Source organism: Callionymus lyra, chromosome 2 (assembly GCF_982586985.1).
Source record: "Callionymus lyra chromosome 2, fCalLyr1.hap1.1, whole genome shotgun sequence".
NCBI classification, from domain to species: Eukaryota; Metazoa; Chordata; class Actinopteri; order Syngnathiformes; family Callionymidae; genus Callionymus; species Callionymus lyra.
In genome coordinates, this window is record NC_141819.1 from 41,120,860 (window position 1) to 41,145,499 (window position 24,640).

General features: G+C 37.4%; 1 protein-coding gene across 1 annotated transcript in view; it reads left to right on the forward strand.

The window, feature by feature from the left end:
* The first annotated feature begins 1,951 nt into the window (after positions 1-1,951).
* The window catches only part of scfd2 (sec1 family domain containing 2), an 89,998-nt gene continuing 67,309 nt past the window's right edge, over positions 1,952-24,640 (forward strand). The window contains exons 1-4 of the mRNA XM_087785258.1: positions 1,952-3,251; positions 4,274-4,442; positions 14,879-15,006; positions 20,364-20,539. Coding sequence (XP_087641384.1) covers positions 2,435-3,251; positions 4,274-4,442; positions 14,879-15,006; positions 20,364-20,539 — 1,290 coding nt within the window. The 5' untranslated portion in view covers positions 1,952-2,434. The remainder of the gene's footprint in view (positions 3,252-4,273; positions 4,443-14,878; positions 15,007-20,363; positions 20,540-24,640) is intronic.

Consider the following 24,640-nt stretch of genomic DNA (forward strand, 5'->3'; position numbering starts at 1 on the left):
AAATCGAGGTCTAAATGGTAGTGGTTTCGTTCTGTCGACAACAATGAGATCCAGAGAAAGTGATGAGTCGACTAAATGACAATTTAACAGAATAATTATAGAGCGATGAAACTCAAGCCACTACTCTGTGAGAAGCTTGTTTTTTTACTTTCCTATTATTGTGAATAACAAAGAGTTGAGATGATTCCGCTGAGATCTGAAGTACATCCATGGTTATAGTATTCCAAAATGTACCATTAGAGATGTCACTCTTCAGGAGCTTTACACATTTTTTGGGTCTAAATCCCTCCCCACTCTGGACCTTCTAATTCATGGTATTATAATTTCAATGCAGCACTGGAGTTCGTTTTAGGATCACAGGGACAGATGGTGACAGCAGACAGTTGACACCAGCAGAAACCACCAGCTGCCGGCAGCTTAAGGCGGCGAGTTCGACCCAGTATGTGAGTTGAGATAACAAGGACATGCAAAGTAAGACGTTTTTCGTGGAAAAGGGGAATTTATTCACGTGTCTGGTGACTGTGGAAATGAACTCAGCCTCATCCAGGAGTCCAGTCATGAATGAAAACAAGTCGTAATTCCTGCGTATTGATCCCTGATGTGTCATTTTAAAGAGGCTTTTTATTATTGTATTATTTTATTAAATAAATTGTGTAAAAGTGTATTAAAAGGTTAAAAAGAAAACATGAAATTAAAATGAAATGAATAGGGTATTGTAAAACGTAAAGTTTGCTACCTGATTTAAACTATTCAAAAATACATTTATTAATTCAAATGTTTATATTCGAACACTTAAAATGCAATATAAAAATGTTGGTGTAATAGTGCCAACATTTTTTTTTTATGACATTTGTTTGATATTCTAATTCCAATAATTCAGAAAAAGTGTTTTTAATTAATATACTTTTAATTGTAAGATAAACATTTAACAATATTTAAAATATTCATTAAAAAAAAAATATATATAGATTTAACCTTTCAATATACAAATGATTCAATTAAATGATTTAATTAAACCCAATGAATCCTTTAATTATATAATTATTCAATGAACTGATCAAACAAATACATGTAAATGCTTATTAAACAAAACAACATTTTAATAATTCTAATAATAACAATAAAAAAATTAAGTTTAAACATTTGATATGTTAAATTCAGCCATTCAATATTCTGATGTCACTGATATACTTCCCACCTGAGCTGTAGCAAACAAAACCTTGGTCATGTGACCCTCTGACGTCAGCGGGTAAACAAACTAGCGACTGTACTTAATAAACATTGGCACACATGGACAAAGCACGATAATAATGCATCAGCAGCTTTACTTGGTGCTGTTTTCAATACATCTCTTGGATTTTCTCCAGTGCAAAAAAAGCTACATCTCTTTGTACTAACAGCTGTGAAACATTTGAAAGAACGCCAGCTGTCTATAGACACTCCATAGTTTTGATTGACGTGTTTGCCAAGCACTTTGTTGCAGAAGCTTTTTTTTTTTTAAAGGGGCCATCGGACAATGTTAGTTACAATATGTATTTTCATATGGAGTATCATTTTTATATATAATAATAAATAATTATTTTCAGTAAAATAAAATTTCACTTAAATTAATCAACCATTACAAGTTAAAATTTGGGGAAATAAAATACCTTTTAGATGTTTTTTAAAGTCAAACCATAATAAAAAATCGATCTGTTGTAATGGTTACATGCAATAGAATTGTGTTTTCAATGATTTAAAAACATTTATATTATTATCATTATTATTTTATTTTTATTTATTATTATTTGTTATTATTTTAACGTGTTTACTGTATATGTTAATATAGTCTGCACGTATATAAAATATGTTTGTGGAATGCTGCAACAACGTAAATCTCCCCAATGTGGGAAGAATAAAGGTATAGCATACAATAATGATAAAATTAGTACCATTAATTTTCATTAAAAGTTAAATTCCAAAAACTTGAAGGTGATCCTTCCTTCAATTTTCATATACAACAAGACAGAACAATATCATATTTGTTTTGATTGTTTAAGCGCTTTGTGACCCTGGTCTGGAAAAGCGCTATACAAATAAAAATTACTTACTTACATAGATTTGATCCATTTCCAAGATTTTGATTTGTTAGGACAGAAATTAATTGACAAAAAACCCAGATCCTTGAAAAAAAAAAAAATAATAATAATAATAATAATAATTAAAATGAAATAAATGAAAATACGTATGTAAAATTACTGATTGAAATGGACAAACTAAATATGTTCTCTTCATTGCTATAGAAACGAAACACGGGTGGCGTGACGTCATTATTCTGCGCCCTTCTTAGCCACGTCACCTCTGCGAGACCGGAGTTTGTTTTGCTGGAGCTCTACTTGGAATGTGTATTTTGATGCATCTTCTCTTCGTTTAAACGTCACAGTCAGTGCCCGACATGGCTTCTGCCGAGGACTTCTCGCGCTTCCCCTCCCAGATGTGGGACAAGGTCCTCTCGAAGGCTCGGAAGGCGGTGGTGTTCCTGGACGACAGGTGTGCGGAGGCGCTGCACTGGAGCAGAGGCGGCGCCGCGTCGCTGCTGGACGCCGGTGCCGTGAACATCAAGCCCTTCTCCAGCTTCGAAGCGTGCGCTGGGAACGAACCGAAAGCCGTGTTCGTGGTGAGCACGATGTTGAAGGGAAGAACTGTCGACGTCATCAAAGACATCATCTCTCTGAGCAGCTTCCAGTACTGTGTCGTCATCACCAGCGTGGCTCACTCCGTCCACCTGTTCGCCAACAACGTGTCCAGCGACCTGGAAGGATCTCCTGTGTTCGAGCAGTTCGAGGAGAAGCTGTGTGAGTGGATGGGGAACATGAACTACACAGCCGAGGTCATGCACGTCCCCCTGGTTTTCTCCAGTGTGTCCCAGCAGATGCTCCTCACGCCCACCTTCTCTCACCTCTTCCCTCTGCTGGGGTCTGACCTGGACCACATCAACGCCAAGAGACCCGAGAAGAAGAGGTTCTCGAGCCTGAACGACGTGGACCTGAACTCCCTCCCTGCTCAGCTGCAGATCGAAATAAAGTCTCTGGCTTCGTCTTTAAATTCGATGTTCGAAGCGACAGGTACGAGGGAGGAGAGCTTTGCTGTGGGACCTCTGGGTCGCCTCATCGCAGGAGAACTGTCCAGCCACCCTCAGGCCAGGAACCGGAGGAAGGTGGCTCAGAATAAAGCCTCCATCATCTTCGTGGACAGAACCATGGACCTGACAGGTGACCCCAGACGTTGCAAAGTGATAGTTCAGCCAAAATTCTAATTTCAGACATTTTCTACTCTCTACCTCTGCCCTCATGACGGCTAAGGGTAGTATTTTAAGAGTAATTTGTGTCTTTTTGGAGTAACCGGTAGAAATATATGTCCAAATGATGGTCCCCATTGGGACTTTCTTCATCCAAAAAGACAGAAACCCCCAAAACATAAAAAAGAGTACAAAGCAAGTCTCAAAGTCTTTAATATGTGAACACAACATTTAGGATTTGATTGGGTTAAAATCTCAAAATATCTGATAAAAATGATCAATTTATTTTAAATAATTTAGAGATTCATGTGAAATAAAAGTAGAGCAACTAACAAAACAGGGAAGCGGTTGCATTTAAGGCTTTGGTTGCGATGTACTTCAACACTGTTCATGTAGCAACTCCAGAAAGAGAGGCAACATGGGAATATGTAACTTCATTGAGAATATGCTTTTCAACCAACAGTTTCCTTCATGGCTGAAAGTGGTACGAAGCAAGAATGACATATTCCCAAATCATACTTGCATCAATGATTAATTTTTGGTTGATTGTCTTGGTCTTAAATTTCATTTTAAATGTAGATCAATTGTCCTAAAACTCTTGATTTTAACTCAACTTAAGCTGTAGGAGCCCTGAGAGAAAACTACAACTCATAACACAAATCCCCAGAGGGATTAATAAAGACTATTTTATCTAATCTTATCTAGAAAACAATATATTGGCTTGAAAAGAAGATAATGAAAATGCGGTCAATAATCACGATGAATAAAGTTTTCATCATCATTTAAAATGAGAAGATACTGTACTTGATGTTTTCTATTGTTGTATGAATTAGAGAAAACTTAAGTTGTTTGAAAAGTTGTTAGTAGCATTTGAACAATTATTTGTATTGTATGTTAACACAATTTCCATTTTTTACACATTTTCCAATATTTTTTATAAAATAGGTTTTATTTTCTTAATACTTGCACTGATGTTCAGGGTTCTTGTGTACGTAGGAGCTGTTGGCCATCACGGAGACAACCTGGTGGAGAAGATCTTGACCTTGCTGAAACCACTGGCAGGTCATGTGACGGATGTCCAAGTGGACATGCTTGAGCTGACAGGTCAGCGACGGACTGCTCATTCACAAAACACCCTGGCCCCCGGCTGCCTGGCCCAGCCTCAGTAAGAGCTACTTTCTTTAATCACACTTACAAACTGTGTCTTTGACTTAAGGTAAAACTTGTGTTCATGTTTAGCAAAAACAAATATTTGAAGATGAATTCACGTGGCCAAATTATGTTCATTCAAGAAAAACAATACAAATCTTTAGCTCTTGAGGTTGCACGTTAAAATGTATTTACCAAACTCTTTTAACAGGAAGTATGAGTCTGATGGTGATTTTATCTTTTTATTCTTGGAGGCTACATTTATCTCAATTATCTCCATAATTGTTCTTCTTCAACACACATTCCCATCAAATTCCTTTAATTTTTACCCTTTTTTTTAAAGTTCTCTGTAGAATTGTTGACGTCCATGATCTCGGTCTCTTATCTTAAATACTAACATCATTAAAGGTCACAATATCAACATGAATCTTTTATTTTGAGCCCACCATTCAGCGACCCCCAGGCCTTGATTGTGACACATGTCAGTAAAACAAGATTTTCCTTTATTTGTTCCTGAGTTTTGCCTTTCGACTTAATTCCATTTTAATGTAAATGAATAACAACTATTACTTAACTATAACTTTAATTGTGTTCCCATTATATTAATATGATGATAGGAAAAAAAAGCAAGAATGCACTTTATTTAAGAGCACCTTTCAAGACTCTTTAGGTCACTTTACAAGTACTGAAGCAAAAGAATAAAATCACATATCACAATAAAATCACACAGTAAAAACCCATGAATAAATAAGGTTTCGTGGGGTATGCCATATGGAAACTGGTGGATTTTGAGTTTGGATTTGAAGAGGGAGAGAGTGAGATAAAATTGCGGAGGTTATTATGTGGACTTCATCTCAAGTAACTCGACAACAGGCTTTATGTTTTATCGACCCTCTTTCTACTTCCTGATATCATTTATTTATTTATAACTGCCTTATGTACTCCAGATTACCTATTTCATGCTCATTATTTCCTTAATGTTTGATGGATGTTTAGAGTGATCGGTTTATTAAGAATCAGGGCATACCTGTTGTTTATTCAAACACACACTGACAGCAGCACGCACACACTCGCACATGATGAGCATTAGTGCCAGAGGTTCAGTGAAGCCTGCCACCGGTCCTGACTGTGCAGCTGTGTCTCGTGCACCCGTGGTGAAGCTGTTTTACATGGCGGCCTTCAATCCCACGTCAGGCTTTTCATGTGGTTGCTGAAGGAAAAGCGGGACTAAGAGGTAGAATATCGTGGCTGGATGGGTCGAACAGTTTTGTTTCACAGCTTTGAGTTCATCATTTCAGCTTGATGGGAGGTTCCGTTGTCAAGGTTACAGCCTTAAATCCGTCAAGGTGTTTAGACAATGTGTACTGTGACATGTTATATGAGCACAGTAGGAAGAGGTTGTGCTGACCTTTTGATGAAGGTCAGCACGACCGGATTAACCAGGTCTTCAAGCAAATCAACAAGTGTCTCATCATTCTTCCCACACTAGTGAAGATTTAAGATCGACTCCCCAGTGATTATACAATATTATAATTATATTATTATAAGACAATATCTATTTCTCGTTAGTTATAACTTTTTTTATGGCTGTAAATTATTATCTATGTATTTTTATATCTACACTATCATTTGGAACTTTTGTATTCATCAATTTAGTTTTAAGGGTGTTCATACATTTGATTTTGATTTTAAAAAGTAATTTAACAATTAAGTATTTAGCAATTAGCCTCAACAACTAACAGCCGTACTCTGTAGTGTTTTCATTATGAGATCTTGTCATAAAAAGCTTGTGTAACATCATTAATATTTGTAAGTGTATCTTACATACCCTGGTTTAATAATACAGTTGGACAGGGATCTTGTTCATCTGCCTAAGGGCTAGATATGCCTCTGCTCCGAACTTTGGACACGCCTGTTCTAACGGATCATTCTAGTTTATTAAAGGTACTTTTGGAGTGATGTCATGTTTTTAAACGACTCGAATATGGTTTGAACTGTAAATGTTAATAATAATAATAATAATAATCTCTATGTATCTATTCAATTCAACATTGTATTAATCAAAATGTAAAGCTTTATTAGTCAATGTACATGCCGAGATAAGGAAAATTATAAATAAAGGTTTTAGATTCAATAGTTTTCTTGTAATTAAATAGCATTTTAAAAGGCATGATAACACTGGCACTCCACAAGTTGATTGATTGTTCTATTAACATCAACCGTGTACCTTTTTTTTTTTTTATTAATTTAATTGTTGTATCATTATTATTGTTGTTATTTTCTTTTTTTTAATGTATATATTGTATATAGACCAAAGAAACAAATATTTATATAATTCTGAAAGCCTTTATTGTTCAATTGGATTTTTTTTTTTTTTTTTTTTTTAAACGTCTCTTAAAAAAACAATATTTGGTTAAGACTTCTGGCATTAAAACGGTTAACGATAAAATAGATTTAAATTAAGTATATTTATGATTTTTTTTATTATTATTATTTATTTGGTGTATGATGAAAAAATGCAATATTTGTGTCAAAGTTGTGGAGCAAATGTAATGAGATCCAACATTAGAATAAAAAGCCTCAAATGAAATGACGCGTTGCTGTTGCTCAAATGTAGGTTAGTTTTCAGGCCTGCTTATGCAGATACTCGCACACTAATCTCTATATCGAAGCTTACGGAGATGCAATACATGTGGTCTTAATGTCAGATCAGGTCTATCGGACGAGCAGGTTATTGCGCGAGCTATCTCTTAGCAGATGGCCCAGTTGAGCTTCACGGCAGATGTTTAGCAGATTTAAGTTCCTTTTGAAAACTATATATATTTCTATCTCCAAGTGTATGGAAGTGCAGCCAGTTGGATGCCGGTCTCTACTTTCTTCAAGAAAATACACCCTCGTCTCTGAGGTTGTCTGTTCTTACGTCCTAATCTGCCATAATTCTGCGGAAGATGGAATAACACCATTCTGGATGAATTTGTTTTCATTCGCATGAGGTGGACTCTGCTGGATTTGTGTGGTTTATATAGTTGTGTAGTATTTCTAGCTCCAACCACAGTGCTAGTTTTTCTGCTCAGTCCTTTAAATAATAGCTGCACACCTAATTGGAGCCTTGAGTGCGATATATCCTTTAATAATTCCAATATATTTGCATGGATCACCATCTTTTAAACACTCGGCCGAGGCAGGGCCTTGAGGTGAAGCTAGCTCGACGAGCAAGACCCCACACTTACTTTGCTATTATGTCCGTGTTGTTTCAAAATCGTGGCTTTTTCTTCCATATCCTACAATCCCACTTTCCCTTTGTGGTTACAGCAGAACATAAATACACTTTTTTTTGCGGGTGTGTTCACCTTTCATGGGTGAGTTGTTTTCGTTATGCTGATGATAATGGACAGCATTTCTTTGTCTCCCATTTAAAACGGCAAAGAATGAATCTTAGATGTTTGAAGTGACACATCATATGATAGTCTCAGACCATTAGGTTTTGAACGTTGCACGCAACTGTGTAACACTGGTTTTACTTGGCTGTTCAGCCCTTATTCATGATCGTGGGTGGGACATATGAACCCCATTGAAAGAGGGCACAGAGTTTCCTTTCGTCTCAGACGGAACCCCCGTCATTGAGCCGCCTCGTACCTTGATGATGTGGTGGGGGTTGTGTGCATGTGGGCAGAACCAACTAGGGTGGCCAAGGTGCTCCGAGGCTACTTCTGAAGCTGCTGAGTTTGCGCCAGGCAGAATAGCCAACCACACCCAACCATAAGAAAACACAGCCAGGCTGCCATCTCCACGAAAAACTGCCCTGCAAATCATGCACATGGACCACTAACACTGAAAACACCTATTTCTGTCACAGCTGGGAAAATGAGCACGAAAGGAAAAGAAAAAAAAGTACATTAGGTTGAGTTCTGGAGGTATGACAAAAGCAACAGAAAAAGCAAAGATAATAGATTTTGTGAAGAAAATGAAAGAACAAAAAAAGAGACTGCTTCTGCTGAACTGGTGGTTTAGGGGATTGTTGTTGTTTTTCATTCTATTATTAAATGGTAAAATAGAGCTGTTGACGTAACTGTGAGCAGTGGGACGAGCGTTTGGCAAAGAACATTATTTCACACCATTAAAAAGGCTGCTTTGTTTGAATAGAAACATAAGCGGTGAAAAGCATTGGTGCACAGGGTGTTGATGTTGGATTCATATCAAGCTGTTTAACTGTTTTTTATTTAGAACTTTCATTACACTCTTACTGATTTTTATGTTGGCCAGCCATTCCATACTCCTACTCAACAAAAGAAAAGAAAATGGATGAAAATTGATTCATAATTCAGTATTATTTTATAATAATGTTATGCTTTACTATTGACGTGTAAAATCCTGAAATCTAATCCACAGAATATGACTAATGAAATTCTCTTCAAGATCACATTGAGAAATACATTTAGTCAGAATGAACGATTACTCATTCCTCTCTTGACCTTCAGTGTTTTTTTTAGAATGATTTAGCTAACGAACATGAATAAGGGCTGAACAACATGCAGTCAAGTGAGAAGTTTCTTTCTAAATCAAGTGCACAAAGACTCAAGAAAAGCTGATGGAGTCAAGCAAAGCTTTTTTTCAATCAATGTATCTAGAACTAAAAGCAAAATTAGCTGTATAACGATAAAAAGCTTGATTACACAATTTCTATTTGAAATCCCTTGTAAAAATGGAAAAAAAACTTGATATATGAAGACCCCTTACTAAGGGATAAGGAAAATATTGAATTTAGCAAGAGCCAACAAAAACCTTAATAGTTTATGAATCAGTACTCTTATACTACTACTTATTTTCACCCCAACCTGCTTTCTTACTGAGAAAATAAATAACAAATAATTTCCAGTGCAAAAGAACTCTTGGCTACCGAAAACTGGCATCGAAAAAGCATTTTTTCTTGTTGTTGTTGTCGTCTTAGCTCAAGTTCAAGATCATCAGTGTAGTTCTGGACTACACATGACTGGCTTTTCTCTTTTACTGAAGAAGCTAAAAGCAACAATAACAACCTCAAATCCACAAAATATTTAAAAAATGATTCACTCAAATTCCTCTATGTGGCACATCCCTAGAGTCTTACATATTCTGGTAGTAAATGAAGCTACTTTATATTTTATACCAGTGGTTGGCACATCCTGAGGAAGATTCTGCCTGCTCTTCTTCAAAGAGCTGCTGCTGTGACGTTCAGTTAGAAAACTTCATTAGTTTAAATGTTGTAAAAGACCTCCCGTTTCTGACGATGCAAGATCTCAATATACTCCCTAGTGTGTTTGTTCTACCATGTAAAATTAATTGTAATACTTTTAATCTATAGATGTGTGTACACATGCACATGTTTAGAATGTAGAACATCATCACATTGGCTTATAGCGAGTCCAAAGCGTTGAAGAGAAGCTCCTTCTGCAGCTGTGTTAAATTTGTATTTGCTCGTCTCCTCTTCTTCGCTCACTTCCTGCTCAAGTCTCTCCCTGTCTCCCCGGCCATAAATCTGCCAGGTCATTTGTCCCTATTGCCAGATCACATAGACACTCAAGGCCAGGTCTGGTTTTGGTTCAGCTCAAGTCCCATGTCATGTAGTAGATAACAAAGAAACAAGCTGGGTTTTTTCTCACCACTGTAACACTTTTCAGGAAACTTGTAGAATATATTTAACGAAGATGTCTTTTATAATTGGACTTGGACCTGAAAACAATGTTGCTCATGTTTTGTTTTTTTCTTTCCTCAATTATTCTCACATTGACCCTACACAGATGTGAAGATGTTTGCAGTGATTTATTGATCCTTCATTGGTCTCATGGCTCAGGAGGAAAGAACTCAGTTGGCAGTGGTTCTCAGTGTTATCAATCAGGATTTTATTGTCATTCCACTGTCACAACGATGTAGTGAAATTTATTTCTGATGTTACAATATTTCAACTGCGATTAAGGAGGCAGGATTACAATAAACAATACTTGTGGTAAATAATGTGTCTACAGATCAGGACCACTGTTCATGGTTTTTCTCTGGGCGCTCTGCAGCCTCTTCCCAGAAGGATTTGGGGGGCTCACTTGCACAACACATAAAACCTTTTCTGCAGTGTGACGAATCCTTGTAAAGGATTTCACGATTCTCAATACCACCAGAAAGAATGAATTCCTTGTTTTATTCTTAATATGTTCTGAAAAAAACCATTGAAATATGTATTTTCATTTATTTGCTGACAGACAAATGCAATAGAAATGGAGGTGCACAACTGGATTTAGTGTGCAACCAGGGTGGCAGTCAAATAACCTTTTTGGCGGGGTGTTAAATATAATGCCCCTGCCTTTCAAACTCAATCAAGTTGTCATAAGCATTTAGCCATGTAATTCACGGGCCAAACAAAATATATATTTATCAAGCTGTCCATAACAGTGTGACTGTAATATCGCAAATATTGTTTTAACTCTTGACTATCTCTGTGTTTGTTCTCCTCTATCAAAATCCTTTTTTTTGGAAGCCTCTGTGATAGTTGACAGCTGTAAGCTATGTTACTGTTGACTGGGCCACACAACATGACTTGGCTGGCCATGAATTTGACACCTGCAATGTAGCAAATCAAGTTTACAACCGAACCTGCATTGTTACTAGGGCTGTGGCGATACACTAATCTTCTCATATGATTTGATATGCTATATTCCAATACAGTTAATTTTCAGAACGTTTTTAGGAGACAGGGAATTTAAGAGACACCTTGTCATTTTTCCACTCTGTTTCGTTTAGATAGAACTGAAAGTCAAAACATGTCCAAACATTAGTTCTAACAGCAGCTAGAGTCAAATGTATCCTCTCACCCAACGTTATCGTGAGAATACTGGATCTTGGATTTTATTTTTCCTTTAGCTGCCAAGGACGTAATCACTGCCACTGGCCATCCAGCGGCCGGAAGTTTAATTGCAAACAAACGCTGTGAAAATTGTTAGTAATGTGTATATTACATTTTATTTATCGCTACAGTGCTACAAAAATATATAAAAGCATGTATAAAATATATTGATATACAGTCTATATCAGTGTATGGATTTATTTTGTCTTGCACCCACATTTGTGACACCAGTCTTTGTTATTGATAGAGTCAGGATTGTTTTGTGTAAATCATGGAGATAAACAATATTTCAATATTAATTCTGCAACAAATCGACTGGCTTGAGGTCTTTGGTGCATCTATTCCGTAAAGTTAACTTGAAAATAATACTCAAGTGTTGCATATTTCCGTTAAAAATATAAATATTTTTTGGTTAAGATCTTCACATTCAGTAAAAAGTCTCCTTTTTACTGTATATGTTATCATTTGCCCCAGCTCTCTTTAAGAGCCTTGCCACAGACCACAAGAGATTATGTACAAATATGTTTATTATAACAGTGTGTCTCATGACTGAGTCATGTTATATATGCTCAGATCCAGGGTGCACTTTCTGTGCTCGTACGACGGAAGACTGAACGCTGCGTATTCAAGTAATTAGAAGGGGGCCACAGGAAGACAAATAAATGTAAGAAATCCTGAGTCAGATCAGTCAGAATCATTCTTTTCCGCTGTATCACCCACTTCCAGGAACACTTCCCCCGCTCTCCACCCCAAACTCATTACTGCTGGGAGGAGGTCAGGAGGTGCTGGATCACGCGCATGGATAGTGTTTATTCCTGCTCAGTGTAGGATGCGTGTGATCTTTACGTTACACCATGGAATACTGAAGAATGATTTGGGCTAAAACTTATAATACATCCTCTGGAATTTACTTTGGGCTCCAACACCCACCCTCTCCAAACACACCCACACAGCCTGCCAAGTAAGCCAGAGTACACTCTCTTAATGTACAGGCACAATCCAGTGCAAGAGTGCCCCCTACAGTCTGCTCTTGGGAATCATTTCCAGCCCCGGCGTTGGACACTTCATGCTTGCGTGCAGCCCTTCAGATGGTCTCGCTCACACAATCTGCCGCACACCACCCCCTCTTTTGGAGGTCGCGTAGTAACTCAACTCAGTTCCTGACTGGTTATGGAGCTCGTCTCACACCCTGCCAGTATAAACCTCACCCCTCGTCGCGTCGCAACACCCCCCCAACCCCTCTCTGACCAAATGGCCCAGAGAAAGCGTCAAGGGAGTGGGCCAGCGGGGAGGTTTCGGCGGGCACGGAGCCAAATTAGAACCATATTTCTGTCGAGGTCGTCATTCTTCTTGGAACACACACAGATGCAGTCCTGTCCACAAACATTTACAGATTCATGGACATCCTTACGGGTGATCACATATGGCCCTGTTCATTCACAGAATTGTTATTTCAACCATGTCAAGAATGCACTTCTTGCTCTGGTTCTCCACTGGAGATCTTTTCCCACAAATACTATGATGTGGATGTTGACCAAGTTTTGTAATACATTGCTTCCCACAAGACGTGTTACGAAATACCCGATTTATCTCCTCGAATGTTTTATACGGCTGTGTTCTCGAAGTGCAGCCCATGTTCTGGGCTGTCGTGTTTGCCCGTCTTTGTGTCTGGTTCCAGAGAGAGTATGGCGGGTGTCCCAGTGTGAGCCCCTCTCCTCCTCATCCAGCCCAAGCCCAAGGTCTGGAACAGATTACATCTGATATTAAACACATGGCAGCAGTTAGAAAGCAAAAAAGTCAAAAGCAGAAAATGTTTTTAAAAAAAAAGGGGAAAAATGGTGGATTTGTCAACCAGTTCCAGCCCACTTTCTATCACTGTCACTGCTTTCTGTCCATTTTGATTTGTCTGTACAACTGAGCGCTTTTGGACAAAGATTGTGTCTTGCCAACATCTTTCTTGCTCTCCAGCTTGAATTCGGTACAAGGAATAAAAACCTAACCAGTGTGAAGGACTTCAACAACACTAAAACTACTCTAGAGAAGTATAAATGACTTCAAAGAAGATTATTTCAGAATATACTTAAGAAACAATATGCAATCACGGATTGGTCAAAAAGGAAATTAATTGATCAAAACTTGGATCGATTAACACCAAACATGGATACATAAATGATCACATGACAAAAGATGTACTCACATGACACGCATGATATACACTCAAGTTACCATGTCACAAAAATAACGTTCATATGACAATGTAAACATAAATCAGCACCCGACACAGAGATTAAGGTAATGGAAAAAGTCAACATTAAGTTACAGAAATAATAAATAAACAAAATAAAATACATTATAGTATGAAGTAAATATTCTGTTCAGTCAAATAGAAAAGTTTGAATAAGTGGCCGAAAAATAATAACTGTTTTTCTTTTTGGTTCTTTTCCATTTCTTAAAAGAAATCCGCTGTAAATTGATTTAGTGCAGTTAAAAAATTGTGTTGTAAACGTTTGGTTAAAGTTAAAAATGACATTGTACTTGAGTGATGTTATAAAAAAAAATGTGGATGACCCAAAGTTTACAATTCTAAAAAAAAAAAAAAAATCCAAAGATATACAGAGGCTCTAAAGATAAAGATTGAAATGTATAAATACAGAAAAAAGTAGGACTTATATGATCCTAAACTTGCGCTCCTTACCTATGGCTTCATCTTATGAAAACAGATGAGTCACGCAGAGAAGTGAGGTATTCATTTTTTTTAAATTTCTTTTAATAGACCAGAAATCTTGAGAGGAAGTAACAAGCAGGACTTTTCTCTGCGCCATCTGTCAAGTGCCATAAGCAAACTCCCTAGCATCTCTTGACACCTTGATATTTAATGATGGGACGATGAAGTGATTACTTTAGTTCATGGCAGAATCCTCCTCCCATAACTTTGAACGTCGTATAGTCCTGATTTTATCTGGTCATCATGCCTTCCTCACAGATGGACTTCAAAGCAGATTGTGTCTTGTTTATCAGGAATGTTGGCAAAAATGTTCAAACTGGCTTAAGAACATTCCAAATGTTCTGTCTGCTAATTTTTTGTTTTTTCCTGTGACTCGTCCCATCGGGGAGTTGCCACTCCCAGATGAGGCTGGCACATCCAAGCTCTCTTCTTTCTGCATTACACAACTGTGATGCAGCAAAGACACCAGGCAGACAAACATGTGAAATGAGAAATATGGCACAAAAATAGATGCATACAAATATATATATACGTTATATACAAGTTAATCATTTAATAAAAGTAATTAAATAACTTCATTAGTTGTATAAACAAACAGTACATGTGGAAAACAAGAAATTGTATTGCAATATATTAAGTTTTGTGTAATGATATTTTATATAAGTGACAAATGCATGTATAAAAAACAAGTATAATTAAACAGACCAAATGAGATGATGTTTTTGAACAGTCACCAGATAACAAAAACATTACCAGAGAAAAACCTCAAAGTTGTGCAATGTTGTGTCTGGTGTGTTGCAAGTATAGTTTTTCCACCTATGAGGAAATATCCTGTTGACCGTTTCCCTCTCTCCAGGTCACCTGCAGCTCAGACCCTCTGGGAGAACATGCTGACCAGTAAGCAGAAAGAAGGAGTCATGGAGGTCCGACGACAACTGGTGGAAGCGGCCAGTAAGGAGAAGCTACCTGTCAAGATGAGCATGGGTCAGTACCAATGCCATATCTTGTAGTTCAATCCAGTGGAGAGCCACAGCGCCTCCCACTGGTACTGGTATTAACAGTCTTGCCCAACGCTTGCCTTGGAGGAAATCTGTACCACATGTTGGCTCAGTGACACACACTTGTGCACATGCTCGGTCTCACACACCATTTTAAAACCTTTTGTTGTGTGTTAATGGAGCGATAGGAGGGGGCTAAAAATATGTGTAAGCACGCTGAAGTCCAGGAACAAACTATTAAAATATCCAGTGGTTGATGTGCACTTTCACCAATATGAATGGCTGATGTACGACTAACGATAACGTGTAGCAATGAGATGAAGTGAAATCCTTTAGGTCCTGTAAACATTATCTTATTCGTCTTGGGACACACATAGTAACAAGTACTTAAATTTCTACTTCAATCTTCTTTTTCTGCTCAATAGTGGAAATTGTTTTTTTTTTGTTTTTTTTACAAAAGGCAGCAATAAAGCAGTTCAAAAGGAACATTAGCACTTAGGTTTGACAGACATGAAGTTTCTGCATTAAAATGGCTGCTTTCTGCTGACTGACAGTCTACAGACTAATGTTTTTGCTGAGGGAGAGAAAGAGCAAAAGGGGGAGAGAGGGGCACTGTCAGACTCCATACACTGGACCTTTTTACCCCACTGGCAGGCACCCAAACTCTCCCCAGCCTCTGGAGCTCAAAGAAGAGCCCCGTCCTTTTTGCTAGTACCACCAGCAGAGTTTTCAATTCATCATACTCATATGAGACCAACCCGAAGATCGAAAACACTTGGCATCGGTACCGTCTTTGCCCACCCTTGAGAAAGGCAGAAAAACATCGACCAATATCCAAACACAACTTAAGAGAAACGGTTCGGTATGTAGCAGGTCTGGTTTCTCCCATGCTAATCCACTGAATCTTTACACAAAACAATCGCAGGGAGAAGAAGGTTTTTTTTATTGTTATGCCTGTGTATTTGTCTGCTATGTCACAGAAATGGTGGTTCAGTTTATCAATGTGTCTCTTATAAAACCCACATTCCTCATGTTAGATCCCTGTTGTCCCCACTTTCCCTTGTTTTCTGTTGTGTTTAAGAACTTTGTGCTGTGTTTCAGTACATAACGTTGTGTTGCTTTATTGTGTTAGCTGGTTGGCTAAACAAGACTCGCAAAATCTTGCTGCATGAGTTCATGTTTGTCACTTAATATCAAAGCAGCTGTATTTTGGTCATTAAATATATATACACAAACAGCAATTAGCATTGTACTGTTTCAAAAGAGTTTATCCAAGTACTGTATATCAAAATTATTGAATATTCTTTATCATTATACAGCAACTCAGTTTTACTTTATTTAGAAAACCCTTTTTCAGTAAATGTAGACTAACAAACCTTTTTAAACAAAAGTAAATATTAGGTAGTTGAGACTAGGGGGCCACATCTGCCAAATGGCGGCAAACTTTTGACATTCCTGGTCTATTGTCTTGGTCGTGTCTTGGTTTTGGGTTCTCTCCATCTCACCCGGGGTTCGGTAGAATATTGGCACACCTACTTGCTGCCAAACCCCACAGAGATCCGTCAACATCTCCGAATTGACTCCAATGTGATGTTTAAATTATTTAACTTGAGCTATTGTCTTTATTTATTGTGTACATTTTTTCTGGTCTTGAATTTGGTCTGGACTCAGATAAAACGACGCTTCTTGTCTTTGTGCACGTTGTCGCAGGAATATTCGAACAGTGGATACTTTTTCATACTGTATAGTAATTTGTTTAAATAGATACAACTGCTCTCTACCAAACTGATTGGCTTTTCACATGGGGACTGGTTTTAATATCCAACCACATGTCGCAGCGAGTAATAGACTGGAGGAAAACAAGTCGATTCGATGAAGAGAAATTACATGATAAGGGAATGGACGAGGATGAAATGGGCTTTTTTAAATTTTGAAAATAAATTGGAAACATTTATTTCATGCACATATTCTATTCCTGGCTTTTTATATAAAAAAAATCCTAAAGATTATTTTAAGAACTGCTCATCTGTTGCTCAATTGTTGGAATTGTTTTTTAATGAATGTAGTTGCTTAAATTTGGCTCTGTAAAAATTATTTGCATTTGTGCGGTTGGTACAAGTCTTTCTGCTCTGTGTTGGAACCTCCACAGCTGTAGCCTATGTTGTGACACAATTGCAAAAAAAAAACCTTTGAGTAAATATGCGTCCTTCAGCTTTCTTCTGTCGCCCATCATTTAGAGTTACTCCTGAGTCTATCCAGCTGCTGAGGCAAGCCACCGCTCAGCTTCATGCTGACATCAGAAATCACTTAGCCTCTGAGTAACCCTGCGCACCTCCAACAAGAATCATCTTCCAGTAACTGGACTAAATCATGGTTGGCCCCTGCCCTTCGATGCATTGTTCATCATGACTTTGATCATGGACGAGCATCAACTGCCACCTCTGCGTATAGAGCTCAAATGGACGGCGACTAAAGCCGTTGTAAAAGCTCAAGTTTAGCGAAAGTCCTGTTATAAATATACCCTTGAGAAGGTTGCGAGATGTGACAGATATATTCTTTGTCTCCCTTTCTGTGCTGCAGTGTAGAAGAACAAAGACATAGTAAAGTTAATGACACCAGAAGGATATGTGCACTTCGTTTTAAATGAAAGGATTTTTAAGTTTCTGATATAAAGATAGTGATTAAAGAAGAGTAGAATAGAGAAATGTAGATACCTATCCAACCCTTATAAATGTTACCTACATGTCTCACTTGACATCATTCATGTGTTAAATGATATTAATTTTAATAATTGCATTATTGAGGAAACCTTTTTTATTCGAAACCAAGTTCTACCGCTGACATCCATGCAATAGCACTATAGCTTGAGCTAAAGCTTCCAATGGCTTTAACATCTGGCAGCAATATGTCTGAGGATCATGGATTACCCTAGCAGAAAGCTTAATGTCACAGAGAAAAGTTGAATCTGAGAGGTGCTGCTTGAATGTAACAGACAAACCTACCTTTGTGAGCCTTTTCCTACTCTTTTTTTTCTCTTCTTTCTTTTCCAATTTATTCTGTGGCACTATCTTTTATAGTCCGCCTGAGCAGTTAAGTCTGGTATTTGTCTGAAAGTGTACCATTCTCAGCCACCTATTCACTGGAGAAATTATAGTTGGCCCTTGCTCTGATATATTTCCTTTTTTCTCTGCGCTGAATTATAGCTGGCACATCAAGGCCAGTGTACTCTGGATACTGCCAGAAATTCAAAGTATCACAATGAAGCTTTCAGGAACCGAAATCCATTTTCTGCTCTTAATTTTCCCAAGTACACTACTCTTTATTTAGTCTTCTAAAAAAGAATGTTTCATACTGGGTGGAGTTGTCTGCTACAATTTACACTTTTGTTGGCTTTTTTCCCAACAGATGGTCGATTTATTTTGCATGACTGCAGTCCCCTTCTTTGGAACAATTAATAGATAAAATTAGCCACGTCCTGCTATTGCAATCAAGGCAAAAACCATTACAATTTTTCCATTTTAGGAACCTCCAGAGTCAGGAATGTGGGCTGCAATAACAACCTCTTAAAAACCACTTTTGCAAGGTTCAAACAGGAACAATAAATCATACCATTTATAATGTGTTATGGTTATAGATTTGTATGTGTTTATAGATTTTTTATGACTTTTTCATTTATATCTAAATCTTATTGCCGTTTCTACACTAATTGTTGCTACATTACCCATATTCTCTTTTTATTATTGCAACACACATTTCACAAATTACTTCCTCTTTCTAGCATTATTACAATTCTTTATGATATTTAAGATGGACTTTTCTATTTAAAAAATAATGTTAAATGTCAAAATTCATTTATACCCAGCATTATTTATCCATCTAATCTTGTCATCAGCCCTTGTGTTATCTCAGGGTCAAGGCCCAAAAACAAATGTGATAACACAAGGGTTAACATCAGTTTCACTTTATTTATTGTATAGTTTTTATACAATTTTGCACATTTTTGTTTTGCTTATAGTAAACATGCTGTACAGTCACAGAATTTTCAACTACTGACAGCAGTCAGTCGAATTATAAACCACAATCAAACAATTTCGGCTGCTGTAATCAAAATTATTTTACAGGTTCTAAATTAATTTACAACTGTTATGAAACCATTTTCAACTGTAATCTGAACTGAATGACAATGAACACAGAGATAATTGACATGAATTTATCCTTAAAGAATGAAACCAAAATCCTACTCTGTTGGGTAACTATACATTTAGTTTGGCCTGTGACTTAGACTGCTAAATGATTTGGGCCCTTGTGTGATCGAGTTGAGTCTTTCTGTCAATAGACTATTTAGTTAACTCCCCTAAGCTTCTATTCTTTTTCTCTGTGACATCTTTATCATGCAGCTTTGGCACCTCGAGGCCTCATATATTGTCTTAAGCATGACGCGGCTTCCATTTTTTATTCAGCCAGTCCTTTTTTACCCATGTCATGTGGCCCCGCTAGATAAACACTGGCGATATAGTCCAACAGGAAATACTCCCACATCTGGTGCTGGTTGTGAACATCAACATGAAGAAGTTGTCGTTATGGGGAGTTAATGTGTTCCCCCCTCTCGTAGCCCCCTCTTACCTTCAGGCCACCTTTAACACCCTCTTTTGCCCGAACATCCATGGAGGTGTTTTTCCTGTGAATCCTGATGGTTTGTAGGAGTTCGGCTTAGCATAATGGACACTAATGTCAAACCTGAACATCTGCGACAAACACTAATGATGTCATTAAATGATAATGTTTAGCAACTTTAAATAAATGCATATTTTGTGCAAATCCACAGTTGTGTTAACGGTCTTATGGTCCTGATACAGCCAATTGACCAGTGGACTTACAAACTCTCTTGAAAACTGACTCCAACCCTGCCAGCTTCCTCAGTCCACATCTTGGTTATTTTTTGATAAAAAGCCTTTTAAAATTCTTTCGAGGATGAAGAAATACTCACAAAGAGGAAAAACAGAAAGGATAAAAGAAAAAACATTTCTCAAACAAAACTGTTATGGCATTGTTACATGTTGACATGAATGATAATAATAATGAAAACATTAGTTGCTACCAGAGGCCTTTCTGCATGATCATACTTTGACCTCCTAAGGGCTGCATTAATACAGTATAATGAACTTCACCCAGTTATAGAGAAGGTCATGTAAGAATGTTTTGACTCTTTTTTAAATTGTATATTGAAATTATAGTTACAAATAAAAATGTTTCACTTTAAAAGTGATATGCTGCACCCCTACAAAAAAAAGGATTGAATACATTTTTATTGCACAACAAAAATATGCATTTTATTATTTCCAGGTCGCGTCACGCCTGAGCAGCTAAACAACTATGCTCAACTGTTTCGCCACAATTTCGAGGCACTTCAGACTCATTGTGGGATTCTTCAACTGGGCCTGGCAACATCGCAAACTCTCCGCCATCCTCACCTGGCTCGCTGGGATTCATGTCTGGCCTTTGAGAGGTTGCTACTGCAGGTGAGCTTTCACTTTTTATTGTGATGTTATTGTCACTTTTTATGCACCCAGTGCACCCAAATGGTTAATTAATAACAAGATCTTGACTTGTTAGTCAGTATTTTTTTTAATGTCAACATTTTATTTCCTTTAGAAGAAAGGTTTGGATTTAGGTCTTAAAAATCAGTTCCACACAAATCTAATTTAAGGCTTAACCCAGAATTACACCAAAAACCGGACACAGAGTTAATTTTGCAGTAATGGAAAATAGATGTAGAGCTCTGCGCTGTGCTGCTAAAATTGGTTTCTATTTATTTATCTGTTCAGTGCATGAAATCAGTTATAAATGTAAAAAAAATGTGGTCATTTTACAAAAACATCTTTCCCTCCACTGACTTGACACAATGATTTTTCTTTCCGAGGTCCAGAGTCAGCAATTTTGCGTGACAAGAGGGCTGGACTTTTCAATTATTCAGGCATTCTTCTGATGCCTTTTAATTGACAGCTAGTTGATCCAACGAGATATTATGGTGTTAAGACTCAATATGTGAACCTTATGACTTAAAAAGTGTCTCAATAGTTCAACCAGAATTCATTTACAAGACGTACTCTGGATTTTTGAAAGGTTAAAGGTTTGTAAGTGTGCTGTATAGTCCAGAAAATATCAAATATAAAGTTGTTTGAAGCATCTTTTATGTTGGCTTTAATTTAGTACATATTTCGAGTAGGTCTTCTATGGTTGGTTATATAGCAAACTGAAATGGAAAGATGTCATATCTGAGATCTTAAATCCTTTTTGTGTAACCAGTTACACAACGGTTAGACGCTTTGGTTACATGTGTTGAAAAAATTGTTGACTGTGTAGTGTCAATAAAGTTACCTTGATAAAATGTTCAACTGAAACGGACAAAAATGCCATATGTTACAATAATAATTTGACAGAATTAGTTGATGACTTGTGCAGCCTCATCACTCCCTGGACAGAAAACCTCTGTTGATGTCGCTGCAATGCGAGATGTCGTGAGCATCTGCTGCAAAACGCGACTGCTTTTGGTGCGAGTCCGGGGTGATGTGTGCTCAGTGTTCATTAAAACCTGCAATGTGGGCCGAAAATGCAAATTAACCTTACATAAATAAGGTTGTCTGTGTTTGTCGGAAAAACAGCAAATTCCTGTAAATGTTGCAAAAACACCTGGAAAGTTGTTCTGAGCATTTTTTAGTTTAAAGGGAAAATAAGTTGGGTTCAACGGACCTGTGAGGGAAAAAAGCTGATGGAAGGACAAAAGTGACTTGAGTGGAGCAAATATGAGTTGCAGATACTGCATATTGACCCCCTCATGGCTAATATTCTTTACATGTCCACCTTCTGCTTTTCAGGGAGTCTCATTATCTTCCTAAAGCTGTAAAACAAACAAGCAGATGCTCAGAATTTAGGGAACTTTATTAAAGTAAATTATGGAAAGGAAAGCAATCTAGCTGCGTTGCTTCCTTCCAAATTGAAATTTAAAAACAACATCGTAAATCACAGACCTCTACTGGAGCCACTGCCTTTTTATTAAAAAGGGAAGATGACTTTGGAGCTTAAAGTTCTCTGGTCCGTGTTCTAGCATATCTGCTTTGATCCGCTCTCCCATGCTTGTCTTACGTACCTGAATGATTAAAGGTCAACCTTTTCATTACCCCGTCTTTGTTGTAGCCTCCTGAATACCGAGCTTTCAGGTATACTTGGATCATTAAAGTGATGAATTATAAGTCAGAAACTCACCACTGTTGTCGTCAGCCTCTGTGTTTTTTAAGAGCACATAGCATTTGGCTGGAGCTCAAAACAACATCCTTCAATAAATAACGCTCACAGGCCTTGAGCTGTGGCTAGAGATGGTTTTGGGAATGAAAAAGTTTTATCGAGGCATTAAGGGAAATGAATTGTTTGTTCTCTGTGGCTGCCCTTCTCAATTTCCATACGAGGTTGTTGCTGTGGCTCAGCTTGGACGGACAGAACTTAATTGCTTTGCAAAAAAAAATGGGATGAAGTGCCTTTTAGCTTGGCTGGCGGTTGCACTTTGTTTGCTCTACCTGAGTGTGTGAGAGATTCTGTGGGTGCGAGTGGGCAGACCTGGAACCCCCATAAGTCGCCCACAGTTTGAGTTCATTCTGGCCAATCCATCTGTGGTGGGCTTGTAGTGGGTTGTAGTCTCACTCCAGCAGAGGGCCGTTGAGTTCGGGGTTTAGCCCACCAGACTGGATTCATGCTTGCTCAGAGTGTCTAGAAGTCTAGCCTGTATTCTCGACTGAAGTCTATATCTTTGAAACTACATCTATTCTCACATTTTCATGTGATGGAAGAGTTTTTCAACTCTCAATAAGATATATTTTCTTTTTAAATTTCGAAAATTTAAATTAAAAAATGTAAGCGGGACTTTTTGAACTATCAATTGGCCAGAGTATTGTTTAGTGCTTTCTGTAAAAAAAAAATTGTATTCATAAAAAAATATATATTTTATCGAATGCTATTAAAGAAAAATGGAAAAATAAAAATAGTTTATGAGTTAGGATTTGATTTTTCATGGTTTTCATGGTTATTTATTTAATTTTTTATTGGTTATTATTTTAGAATTTCAATCTTGTCCTTTACATTGGTTTAGAATATATTCGTTTTGTTTTTTTGCAACCTTACACTTCTAATCATGCACTGTTTTTGTTTTGTTTATATCATACACGTACATATTCTGAATTTCTAAAAGAGAAAGATATGTTATAAAATATGTATGCACCCTATTTATACTTTATTATTTCACTGAGAATAATATTTACCTTAAACCTAATTTATGTTATACTTTTCAAACATTTTTGTCATGTTCAATTTATACAGTTGATATTATTTTAAAATTAAATACTTTGTTTAATCCTTTCATTCTCTGAAGTTGAACGTCTGTTTACTGGAAATCTTGCTTGTTCATTGTAAAGCCAACTTTGAACGTTGGTATGCATACACACAGTTCCCTAGACCGTAATTGAAAAGGAAACTTTTGGAGTCTGGCACAAGTCTGTTATGACCACCTATCTGCTCGGCTACTCTTGCCACCCTGCCTGCTCCAGCACCCCCCCTGCCATGGCTGGGACTGTCTGGCATATGACCAGTTTATGGTGAATGGGTCAGATTGAGTATTCTTGGTCCTGCTCCAGCCCACAGTTACAGAATGTGTATACTAAATGTGGACAGCGCTGGTGCAGCCAAGGCACGATTAACAAAGTCAGTCATTCTGCGTTTTCCCGAATATCACAGGGCCACTATGCTAACCTTCCCATCAGCAACTTCAGTGAGCCTTGACAAGTGTAATCCAAACATGTACACAACGCCTGCACCACCCACCCAAAGAGCATGTTTGGTTAAGGGCAAATTCTGATGATCCATTGTGTTTGTAATGATTAAATTATTTTGGATTATTTGTCATGTTTTGTCGCACTTTGCTTATACTCAGTTTTAAATACAATATTTTTTTTGTCTCTTTAACAGGCTTACATGGGCTTAAAAAGGTGGCAAATGTTGGAAAACTTGCGACTTTTAAGAGACTGTAACTTCCTTAATATTCAAGCTAAAGATTTCTAAAGCTTTCCTGGAAATGAGAAGAAGAAAATGAGCTAGTGTAGCGCTATTAATAATGTAGCAGTTTGTGAATGACTGCTACCAGCCTTTTTATCCTTTGTAGATGCGCCAAAAAAGAAAAATCTGGCTAGGTCCAGACTCATCACTCCATGGTTTGTATAGTGTGAATATTATGGGAAGAAACCATAACACTAGTGTTGCTCACATGTACAGTTTAACTTTATGTTTTTTTGTTTTGACCTTTCGTCTTTTGACCTTTCTCCCCATGTTATTGACAAGAAATATGAAAGGTTTTCATTCCATGGTCACCAGGATCACACAGAACCGTTAAACCTTTGATATTCGTTAGTGTTTGGAACATCTGGTTCATTTATTTCTTGAGACGGCAAGAAAGACAAACGTTGATAAAGCAGCAAAACAACTTTCATCTTATCAGAGCTGCATGCCTCAGACAGAATGCCAGAGAGCTGTAAGCCTTTAATTGGCCTTTCCTTGGGGTATGGAGCCTGTCCCCACAT